Source organism: Antennarius striatus, chromosome 19 (assembly GCF_040054535.1).
Source record: "Antennarius striatus isolate MH-2024 chromosome 19, ASM4005453v1, whole genome shotgun sequence".
NCBI classification, from domain to species: Eukaryota; Metazoa; Chordata; class Actinopteri; order Lophiiformes; family Antennariidae; genus Antennarius; species Antennarius striatus.
In genome coordinates this window covers 12885770-12897750 of record NC_090794.1, presented here as the reverse complement: position 1 = coordinate 12897750, position 11981 = coordinate 12885770, and the positions used below count along the sequence as shown (strand labels likewise).

The following is an 11981-nucleotide window of genomic DNA, read 5'->3' as shown; positions in this document are numbered from 1 at the left end:
CGCTACAAGATGAGAACCAGAAGAAAGCTTGATGTTTTCTCATCTATTTAAAACTCTACGCGTTGATACTCTGGACAGGTACACATTGGGACACTGACAGATTTTACAAGTGAATCATAAAACTGATGTTCTTTTGTTTTTCCCCAAATATAATGGAATGCTATGCTCTACTTTTACCGACTACTACGGTCTCAAAATGATTCACCCCTTAATGTCAAGGGTCACTGATTTTAGAAACCCACTTTAGCTGTTCTAGCCTGTGTCAAGTGTGATGCTCATCCAGACACCAGCTTCTGGCAGCATTCCTGAGGATATTAACCCATTCCTCTCAAGTTAAAGCCTCCAGTTAAGGAATATTTCCAATTTATATGCTGTGATCATCTATTTCAAGGCCCACCAGAGATTTTCTGGGGGGTTTCATGTAATTGGGACTTCCTCTAGGACTGGAGGTCTCCTTGTGATCATTGTCCTTCTAGAACAGAGTTGTCAAACTCATTTTCACCGAGGGCCACAACAGTACAGCGGCTGTCCTCAAAGGGCCATTTGTAACTTATAAAAGTAACTCAATGTAAGTTACAAACGTTACAGTTGCACAGAAAAAAATTATTTTTAGACACTCATCTTTAATGCTCTCGCTGGCCACATAAAATGATGTGGAGGGCCACAATTGGCCCCCGGGGCCTTGAATTTGACAGTGTTCTAGAACATCCAAAAACATCAAAGTTTTTTCAGATGGGGAGATGTTTTCCTCTTGGTACTCGATGGAATCCATCAAACCCTCTGAACTGTGCAGGTTTTTCAAGACCTTTGGAAGCAGAGCAGCCCCAGAGCATCACAGAGCCAGAGCACAACACCGTGTTACATGTCACCAAACCATCAGCCAGACTTATTTAGTTTCAAACCAACTGATCCGACTCATACTTTCAGGTCAGCAGTGAGCGGAATCATGTGAATATATTATGTGAATATAAAGATTAAAAGAAAGAAAACTAATATAAAAACAGCTGATTTAGTGGCCTTAGAAGTAGGGCTGGAAGCAGAACTCAGCAAAAGTATAATTTTGTGTAGAAGGTGGAACAGTATTTTGACATGTGTCAACTTTCTTTTCATAGGTCTACAGACATCAAAGTGATGGGTCTACCGGCTTGCATGTCTACAAAAAATGCAACTCAGACACTGGAGGAAAAAAAGAGGTCCACGCCGTTTTCTGACATTCAATGAAATGACATAAATTTGTTTTATTTCAAAATCCTCACTTAAGGCATTTATGAGACACTGCATGAAGACAAGAATGGTCATTTTGGGGGATGTCAGAACTGACCAACAGATTCAACGCTCCACCGGGTCATGGCAGGATGGAAACCTGAAAATTCTCTCACTTGCATATTACAGGAATTCAAAGAGTAAACTTAAGTCACAGTCTCTATTAGTCTGTGGCAACTTTAGTGGCAATAAAAGACACGTCACACATTCAAAGTAAAAAACAATTCTATATATATAGATATATATATATATTAAAGTATGCACTTCTAGTAATGTGTTACACTCACATTAGAAAAATAAAAATTATTACACACACATGCTTGCTAATAGTGTGATTTTTTTTTTTCAAGTAAAAGACACAATGGGCTAATTTCACAGTAAACAGTGATCAAAAACAAACAGTCTCTATCAAACAGGACCCAAACATGAACAAATGGAAGTTCTACAAATTAAACTGTTAATGATATGTAGCGAGTAATAATTCATAGAGCAAACCTCCTTTGAATGACATGCTCACTCACCATTTGTGTTACTCTGGATCACAGTTAAGACACCGACCTATGTGTGTTTTCTTTCCCTTTTGAATACGGCTGTGTGCATGGTTGTGCTTTTCTTTTAAATCATACTAGCCGAGGCTGCAGAGGGTCTTCCCAAATGTCTATTGCATGCAATTTAAAATGACAAAAACAAAAATAAAATAAACAAGTTGGCCACATGTAATCCTGAGGGATTTGGGGGGGGGAAATCACATTGGGGACAATTCAGTCAGAATAACACAATCTAGTTCATCAATATAATTATCTGAGGGTGAAAAAGTTCCTGTGCTATTAACACTTTAACAGGGTACACGCATTTGTAAATGAATCTGAACCTTGCACTCAAATGCAAACAAAGAACAAGATTGTCCCTGACAGGACCCCATATTAATTCAATCATTCGCTGTATGATCAAAAGGTATACAGTATTTTCCACACCATAAGGCACACCTAAAAGCCTTTAATTTTTTCAACATCTTATAATCCAATGTGCCTTCTATACGAAAAAAGTTTTAAAGTAAAACCATTCATTGAAGACAAGTTCTCAGATGTGTTTTAGGATCCAGTGCGCCTTATGTATGAACTTTTTTTTTAGATAGGCCATTCATTGAAGGTCCGCCTTATACTCTAGTGCGCCTTATAGTGCAGAAAATACTGTAAACTTAGCATTTCAAATCTTTCTTTAAAATAAACTCATGAAGGCAAGTCGGGAAAATGGGATGAGAAAGAAGGAAAACAATAACAAGCGAGTTATTACTTCAGATGAATACAGCAGTTATCCCTTTAAAGAACTTTATAAACTACACAGTGCAGCTCAACAGTTTAGGCAGAGATGTGAATGAGTTCTGTGTACTGAGGAGAATTCGTCTGTATTCACTTTCTTGTGGACAACAACCAGATATGTGTGGCGATGAGAGGGAAGTTAAACAGAACGAGACACTCAGAGACTCGTACAGTAGAGAAATTGAAACCATTTGACACAGAGTAGAAGACAAACTCAACAGACTGATCCAACCTCATTTGATCCAAAAAAAAAAAAAGGATCAAACTTTTTTGGAACAATTGTGTTTCATAGTTGTGCGAGATTCTACAAGTAAAACGATTAGCAGCTTCTGAAGACGTCTGACAGGAAACACTTAGAAGACGAACACACGATTGGACGATACAAAGGCTGTTAAATCAAAAGTTGCTGGTAGCTTAGTTTTGCTGAGTTAAGGTTTATACAATCTCCAGTTTGTAGCACGAGTGCATCGTCTGACCCCCCTCCCTCGACATGTACTGCATATCGACTCCCGTTTCCTTTCTGTGACTCTGCCCGCTGACTCCCATCTCCTTCCTCACCTCGTTCTCTTCGTTGCTGCCGGTCATGGGGACCTTGACCCAGCCGTCCGTGGCCAGGCCGTGTTTCTTCTGGTGTCTCTTGTAGTTGTCCCAGTGGCCGGTGGTGTAGCCGCACTCCTGACACTTGTACGGTTTCTCTCCGGTGTGTCGCAGCATGTGCCGCTTCAGGTTCATGCTCTGGTTGCAGCTGTAACTGCACACGGCGCACTGGAAGGGTTTGGCGCCCGAGTGCACCCGCTGGTGTCGCTTCAGGTTGGCCAGGTTCCCGCAGGCGTAGTCGCACAAATGGCACTTGTAGGGTTTCTCCCCGGTGTGCACCCTGTGGTGCCGCTTGAGGTTGTCGAAGTGCGCCGAGGCGTAGTCGCACTGAGGGCACTTGTACGGTTTCTCTCCGCTGTGAGTTTTCATGTGGCGTGCCAAGTGGTTGGGGTAGTGCGTGAGGAACGGGCAGGAGGCGCAGGTGTACACCTTGTCGCTGCGCTCGCCGGGGCTGTTGGGGGACGAAGACGAGTCCTTCGTCAGCATTTCGAGGGTGCACTTGGCGCAGATCTGAGCCGAGGTGCCGTCCTCGTCCTCCAGGACGATTCCGCACAGCCGGCAGGTGTACGGGAAAAGTGAAGGAGGCAGGGCGGCGCCGTCTGCAGCGCCCCCTCTGGTCACCCTGCTGCCGCTGCCACCTGTGGACTCCAACAGGGGTGGAGGCTGGTGGGCAGGAGCTGGGTTAGAAGCTGCTATGGGCGAGGGTGACGCCCCCTTTAAGGTGTCGAAGGCTGACAGGTAGTCTCTGTTCGGAGCTCCCAGATTCAGGTTTGAAGTCGGCCTGGAAACTTCTGAAACTTCACAAAAATCACAAAGTGACCTCCTTAATACTCAAAGACCAAGTTCAGTAATGAAACAGTGGAACGGGAAATCAGCGGAGTATCTGATGCAGACCGTACATACCCTTGGTTGAAGCTCCAGGCACCTCCTCGCCGCCTCTCTGCTCGCTCACAGGCCTCTTCAGGCTGACCTGGCCGCCGCCCGGTCGCGGCAAGGCTTCCTGTCCCACCCCCGCCGAAGGCATATGCATGCGCTGGTGCCTCTTGAGGTTGCCGAGGGAACTGCAGGCAAAAGTGCAGCTCTCGCATTTGTACGGTTTCTCCCCCGTGTGAATGCGCAGGTGTCTCTGCAGGTTGACCAGCTGGGCGGAGGCGTAAGTGCACAGGGGGCAGTTATAAGGCTTCTCCCCGTTGTGCGTCTTCATGTGACGCTTGACGTGGTTGGCGTAACGCGAGGAGAAGCCGCACAGGTGACACGAGTGCAGCTTGGGCAGTTTGTCATCGTCAGTCAGTGCTTTGTCGCCCATCCCGTTTCCCACTCCTTCGCCGTCGAGATGCAAATGTGAACCCGACCGGATCCCGCTAATGCTCGCAAAAGCCGAACAGAAGTCTGTGCTTTTGGCCTCCCTGGAGGCTTTGCAGCACCTAAGGCAGTACGGACCCACCAGGTCTATGCCAGGGCCCAGAGGTTCATCACGGAGCTGTCCGCAGCCCCGACAGGACAAGTACGGAGGAAAGCTGGGCTCGGATTGGGTCCCTCTGCTCTCGTTGTCCCGGCTGTTGTCGGCTGTTCCACGTGAGTTGCCTGATTCACTTTCCATGCTGTAGTCAGGGCTTCCCTCATCACCCAGAGGATACACAGAGAAACCGATCTCAGCAGCTACTTCTGGAACGGAAAGGCAGAGAAAAAGAACCGTTTGTAACACGTGTTCCCTGCATTAAGACATTCACAGATTCTAAATGTCATCACAGACAGCGACAAACTCATTTCGGGATAGCATTTTTAACGACATCAGCGTTTCACACCAACTGTCCTATTGCTGATATCGTGAATCACACATTCGTATTTCCTTCGTCGGGTCCTGTCGTTCGGATCCAGCTTTCTTTTCTGACAGACTTGCCTGAAGCCGACAGAGGAAATAATTACAAAGAAAAGACGGCAGCCGCTCAAGAACATCACAATACACTTGCAGACGTGTCCACTGATACCGCGTCCCTAATTGTACTGTTCAGTCAAACAGAACAAACACCAAACTACGACAGATGTTGAGTGCACATTTATGGGAACAAAAAGTTTTTAAAAAAAAAGGTGAACTAATTTTAAATAAATGAGTCAGACATTCAGACATTTTGAAATAACCATAAAAACGACAATAACACACAACACACTCCATTGACATTGTCTGATGAAACAAAAGAATAAGTCATAAACAAAGCTTTTGAACAAATAGCTCCACTGAGATCTTCACAAATACACCAGTACAGTGTTATAAAGACAGATATCTGAAGGCACGGATCCAACAAAGTCACAAAGTAACAAAATGACTCAAAACTGTGACAAAGAGAAGCATCATCCATGCCTAGCTGTTAGATATTTCCCTCCATTTCCCTTCATACTAACATAACTTCAGCGCAAACTGAATCCTTCTTCTTCTTAGCAGAACAAGTGGGAAAAATTCATTTCAGAGAAAAACACAAGATAGTTTTACCAGCTCGGTGGACTGTGTCGTCGCCGCTTTTAGGCCAGTTGAGGTTGTGTTAAGGAAAAAAGACCAAACAAAAAAGACAGACACAAAAGAAAATACTCAGGACTTCACAGAGCTCCGACATGTGCTTCTGAAAGAAAGACGGCGACCACCTTCCTCCACAGACGCCGAGGCAGGATGAGAGAGAGGCGAGGGTGGCGGCTGCCCTTTTATCCTGCCCCGTGAAACCCCCTCATGGATGATTACTGAGCCTAATGATAATGATGATGACTATAATGGTGAAGCTGCTGCTGCTGCCGATGATGATGATGATGATGATGATAATGATGATGATGATGAGGGTAGATGATGATGATGATGATGATGATGATGATGATGATGATGATGATGAGGGGGAAACGGTAATGGGAGTGGGGTGGTGGGAGCACAACCAGATGATGATGATGATGATGATGATGATAAATAAATGTCCTCTTATAATGGTGTCCTTGATGGTAATGGACCTATTTTTATGACCATTATATAATAATGGTGTCTCAGCTCTTTTCTCTACTTTTCCATTTTTCAGATCACTCTCTCAGACAAAGAGCCCTGCTGTAAAATAGAAGCTGGTGCTTCCATTCCTCTTCCTGTCGCACGGAGGGACAACACTTCGCTCATCGCCGGGAAACAAACTATAGGAGCCGTTTGTGGCGAGGCCACCGCTACATTTACGCCACAAAATTCATTCATCGCTTTTTTATGCAAAACGCGATCACCGTGCAAATACAGATCAAACCGGGGGGCAGATCGAGGCTGTGTGATCCCCTCATTGCCTTTATTGTATGCCAAACACACACATTAGCTTAATGTGGGGCGAAGAAAACAATACTAGCAGGAAGGTGCAGCATGGCAACACAGTGAGATGCTGAAAGAGAAACTTTTTGCTTTTTATCATTCATACGGATGGATACAGGATGTCATTCCTGCACATCATTATCTGAAACCAGAGATTCATGGGAAACATTAAGCATGTTACCACTTACCAAATGTATCTGACTGATTGTTTGACGCCGAGTCTCCTAACGCTGAACCACAACTGTTAAAAGGGAAATACTTTAAAAGTCTGCTCCAGCACATCTAAAAATGTAACAGGAGAACGAGGAAGTAAAGACAGAATAGCTCATTTCCTGCCAGACTGGGGGGGGGGGGCTGCAACGATTAGTCCAACGGTCAATTACATGTTTGGAAGAAAATTATTTGCTGAATATTTTGATACTCGAATAATCACTTCAATTATTTATTAAAGGAAAAAAGAGATGCCTTGCTGGTTGCAAAACTGAAATTTTAGACCTTGCAGTTTGTATTTGGAAAGTCTCTGTATTCAAACTGTGAAAATATTTTACATTACACATGATGCCTCTAGCGCAGTCAGTATATCGAACACAACGCCTCCTCTTCAGTTGTCCCTGTCAAAGTTATAAAGGCTAAAAACACAACCAATAAAAACAACTGTGAAAATAACCTGCAGATCATTCAAATAAATATTTACTCCTTATTGTTACTAAGCCAAGCAGACACAGACAGGTTAATTTTTTTATTTTTTTTTAAAAAAAAAAAAGCTCTTTTCTGCATAAAATGTGTGATGTTGAATTGCTGTTTAATCTCATTATTTATTATGTTCAAAGTGCTAACCAATACAAATGGATCATCTAAAAAATATCTAACCTGTAAAATACAAAACAACAACTGTTAGTTTGGTTCTTAGATTGTTACCAGGAAAAATCTGACAGGGAACAGCTACAGCGAGCTCTTATGAACAGTTATGCCGTTACCACGGTGACCATCCCTGTCACAAAATCAACCAGCCATGAATTCCTCAAATGTGCCGTTATTATAAATTGCAATAACTTATAAAGTAGAATCCAAACCTGAGAACTTTTCCAGGCCTAGAATCTTGGCGTCATGATCAGGATCACTGAACTCGAGGTCTTGTCCTAAAATGAAGTCTGTGTTTAAGTTGAGGTTTCCAGGAGCTTCAGTGGTTACACCATCTTCAGAATCCACTGCAGTCATAGAGAGGAGCAAACCATTGTTGATTAAAACTAATCTTGACTGTTAAGTTTTAAATGATTTATTTGGCTACGTCACTGCAAACGACAATCAAAGCGCTAAAACACCAAGCAAACATCTCAGACCAGGAATCATGCTGGGAATAACTGCTTTTTTTTTTTTTACTCAACGTCTGTCCACCACAATATTGGATTTGTAAAATCACTAGAAAACTGTTAAAAGCACATAAAATCATGTTAATGTATAATAAAAAAAATAAAAAAAAATTAAAATACGTATGTATAGTTTTCTATCAACCATTACGCAACACTCGTCATTCCAGTGATTGTTTTGAAACCAGATTCATTTACGCATTGTATACTGTACATCTGTTTATCGGCTACTTTCTCATTGATTTGTGACATAGTTTTTTTTACTACTGCAAAAAATTTCCTGTATCTATTTATAATTTTAAAAAGGCGTTGATTTTATCATTTATTTATAAATAAAGTGTCTGCAATGTAAACATCGCCAAATTTTATAAGTAATTTTTTTGTGTGCTACATTAAAAAATGTAATTTATTTATTTATAAGCTTAATAAAGATTTGTATTAACAATATATTATTGAAAATGCATTTATAAATAAAGTACAATACAGAACTTGGAATGGTTACTTTTGGTTTAGCCTGGAGAAAAGTTAATTCGATTTACAGTACATTACTTTCGACTTAGGTCGTGTATCCTGTAACAAATTAACGAAGTAGAGGGAAGTATACCTGTGTGTGTGTGTGTGTGTGTGTGTGTGTGCCTGCGTGCGTGTGTGTGTGAGATGTTGGCAGGGCTGGGACTTTTGGCCCCTAAGGATCGCACATTTCACTAACTTTGATTTTGATGGTGGTTTAAAATTAGACAAACAAATTAGCTCTGTTGTCAAAAACAGCTTCATCTAGTTCAGCCACATCCAACCAAAATGGACATTGATGAAGTTACACGTGCTTTTATAGCAACTAAGATTGATTACTTTAACTCTCTATAGGTGTGTGTGCACCAGATGTTATTTTGAAGGTTGCAGCTGGTGCAAAATTCAGTTGCTTTTAACCACAACTAGAAAACATTAGCAGATCAATCCAGTTTTAGTGTCACTCCACTGGCATCCTGTCCAATTCAGGATCGATTTAAGATTTTATTGCTTGTTTTTCAGGTTTTAAATGGCTTGGGACCTCCTGGTTTATGTGAGTTATTACACATCCATCCTCCAGTTGATACTCTGAGGTCATCCAGTCAGACAGATGTTACCAGATGTTCCCAGACTGAGAATGAAAAACAAAGGTAACTGAACCTTTGCAGTGGCAGCACCAAACGTATGGAATAGTTTATCTATTCAGATACGAACTGCTCCGACCATTGAGTCTTTAAGTCCTGACTGAGGACTCGTCTTTATTAACTAGCCGTTAATTTCACATTCTGTTTTGTCTGGCTGTCCCCCTGTATTTCTGTATATTGTTGATTTCTTTGAGCTTGTGAAGCACTTTGGTCAACTTTTGTTTTGTGCTACAAAATATAAATTCACTTTAACTCTAAAAAATTATTACCTTGATGCTCTAGTTGTAAATGAGACAAAAGGATGGCAGATGAAGAATTGATTACAATCATTGCCTAGTGCTGAAGAAGGATGACACATGAATTACAATATCAATATTTTTCAGCACTCATTCAGTTTTTTTTTGTTTTGTCTTTTTAATTTTATATATTATTATAATCCCCGAAGGGAAATCAACTGATTTACGGCGACATTCTGCTTTCTTTTCATTCAGACATTTAGGTGCGTAGATGATTCATTTCCATCAAATGTTTCCAAAAGTGATTTCACAAACTAAATGCAGTTGTTGATTTAACTTTTTGAGTAAGAGTAGACATTGTGTGGGAGTTAATTTGCAACTTCTGACCTCCTCATCTCTTTCCTACGCATCTGGCTCAAGAAATACTGGCGCAATAACATATTCTTCTTAACTGTGGTTATAAAAGCAAATTTAAAAAAATATCTAGAGATGACTGCCTGCCATCAGGCCCTGCCTGAGGACATGAGGCTCAGAGAATCAGCCATTTCTTCTCTATAAAACCTATTTTATGGACTTTCATTGCTCTAATGTTGTTTGTTTTTACTTGTTTTTACTTTAGTCATGTCACAGGATGCTGGTATAAATTAACATACATGATAACCTTTCCATTTAGCACAGTGGACCCTTTCCAGGAAGCTGTCATACTAAAGATCTCCACCTGACATGAACACAAACTTAATTAGCATCATTGACAGTGTCTTGTTTCACTATTTCATAACTAAATGTTGATTGATTCATTTTCTCTTATGTGATACATTTTTATTGGTTTCATTTGCAATAGTCATTGACATTTTATATGTTTTGTCTAATCCTTTTCATTTCATGGTAACTCTTCATATTCTCAACTTTTTTTCTCATCATCCTTTTGATTCTACGTTAAGTTTTTATTATATTATCATAACTTGTAAGATGGAGCTCTTTTCTGGGCATTACAGCTAATGCAGCCTGAAATTCTGACTTTGTTTCTCAAGCTTGGAGGGCATACAAACAACTACAGCTGGCAAGAGTCAGAAAACTACTTAAGGCTGGTTCAAGGTTATCAGCTCAGCAACTCCATCTGGTGCTGCCTCAGAAACAGCGTCATTCCGCCACCTACTGGCCGTCAGTATGTTTGCATCCATATTGTGGGAAGTCTTTTTATCCACAGAGCTTCATTTCTTATTACATTAGCAGGCATCTATTAAATGGGCTCAAAAACCCCGCCCAGTCTTGCTCAGACATAGTGGGGGAAAAAAACAGGAAGCCAAACCCTGAATGCATTATTATTACTACATGACTCCATAACACATGCATTTACAAAGGTAGTGATGATGACAACTACGATTGTCCCAGTAGTGAGAACGTCCCTTAATGACTAAGACTGAAGTATTTCAAGCACATTAAAGAAAAAAAAAAATTCTTATCTTGCTTGACTGATAAGTGACAACACAAAAAAAGTAGTTGTTAGTAGACAGTTACTTTTTAGACCATGTTAGTGTAATTTCTATATTTACAGGTGTGAGTCTGGATAGATATGGGATTTGGTTAAAAACACATGTTCATGATAACTGGTAATATTAATATATGTTATGCTGTGGCTGTAAAAGTTCTGCCTGTATGTAAAGCAGCTGATTACTAACACAATCACAACATTTTCTGCATTCATTCTTTTACTTGTAGATTGTGATATTAGATTTAACTGCATTACTACTGTAGATTGACCACTGTGGGTCAGTATGCTTGAAACAAGCAGCAAGCCCAGATATGAGCAGATAAACAGGACAGCAACAAACAAGTCCAATAACCATGGGTGTAATATGAACCAACATTCAATTCACGGTTACTGCACTTAACCGTGTCATTAAGTTTTCCACATTTAAGAAAGGTCTATGAATACTTACACTTGACTGGCTGTGGATTCTGCTGTTTTTTTCTTGGCATCTTCCAGTCAGCCTCTCTGTTTTCTGCAACGTCTTCTTACAGACTTTGACAACCATCAGGTCATTCTCATCTGTCTCGAAGATATTTTTCGGTATTTCTAGAAAAGCAAGACAGGAAAAATTAAAATTAAAAGGCAATCATCTTTCAGAATTGATTTATTATACTTCCGATTTGTACGTAACAAACGAATACAAAATCCACTCCTGGCTAACGATCAATGTACCTTAGCTACATGGCTAAAACATTAGCTCTGTTACTGCATTAGAGAGAGCAATGAAGCGGGTCAGCTAGTTAGCAGTTTAAACTAAAGTAATGTCTTCACATAGCATACAGCTAGCTAATGTTTTCAGTGTACAAGAAGAAATAAACCGTATTTTGCGAAATTGGCATTACGCGACGTAACGAAACGCTCAGCCGAATTCGTCCCTATCAGCCGATAGTAATGATTGATAAGTGACATCTTCAGTAAATACTAGCCGTGCCTTAAACATGTTAACCAAAAGCTAATTTAGCTTAGTAGCTATCAAGCTAACTTACCTACAAAACGGATACGTCCCTGTCGATTAAGATGTTTTTTATCGCCATCGGATGTCAAATTATCTTCGTCAAATGTACAACGCCTGGAGATCCGCCATTTCTTCATGAGCTGCGGTGACAAAGAAAGGCAATTAATGGTATTTTTCATAACTTAATTGATTTTCTGACTCGTCTGTGAAATGACAACAGCAACAGCGATACGACTTCCG

At 40.9% G+C, this 11981-nt stretch overlaps 2 protein-coding genes across 3 annotated transcripts in view; one reads left to right on the top strand and one right to left on the bottom strand.

Moving 5' to 3' along the window:
• Positions 1-85: 85 nt before the first annotated feature.
• Positions 86-11911, bottom strand: znf513a (zinc finger protein 513a). Of its 2 annotated transcripts, none has more exons than XM_068343054.1 (5): positions 11773-11911; positions 11196-11332; positions 7575-7709; positions 4083-4844; positions 86-3976 (listed from the first exon to the last, which is right to left on the bottom strand). In XM_068343054.1, exons 2-5 carry the CDS (start codon positions 11233-11235, stop codon positions 3018-3020), a joined length of 1896 nt encoding a protein of 631 aa, XP_068199155.1. In that variant the 5' UTR covers positions 11236-11332; positions 11773-11911; the 3' UTR covers positions 86-3017. The 2 variants fall into 2 exon arrangements, with proteins under 2 accessions (XP_068199155.1, XP_068199156.1); XM_068343055.1 differs by lacking the exon at positions 11773-11911 and adding an exon at positions 11459-11741.
• si:ch211-278j3.3 (E3 ubiquitin-protein ligase RNF19A) overlaps positions 11862-11981 on the top strand; it is a 22748-nt gene continuing 22628 nt past the window's right edge. Inside the window, exon 1 of the mRNA XM_068343051.1 lies at positions 11862-11909. Within this exon, the coding sequence (XP_068199152.1) occupies positions 11877-11909 (33 nt within the window). The 5' untranslated portion in view covers positions 11862-11876. The remainder of the gene's footprint in view (positions 11910-11981) is intronic.

Excerpts from the sequence above, each read along its gene's own strand:
- znf513a (XM_068343054.1), bottom strand. The coding sequence starts at position 11,235 with ATGCCAAGAAAAAAACAGCAGAATCCACAGCCAGTCAAGT. Across the intron at positions 7,710-11,195 it reads GAATCCACAGCCAGTCAAGT|TGGATTCTGAAGATGGTGTA; the intron begins GTAAGTATTCAT and ends CTATGACTGCAG. Across the intron at positions 4,845-7,574 it reads AGGCCTGGAAAAGTTCTCAG|AAGTAGCTGCTGAGATCGGT; the intron begins GTTTGGATTCTA and ends TTTCCGTTCCAG.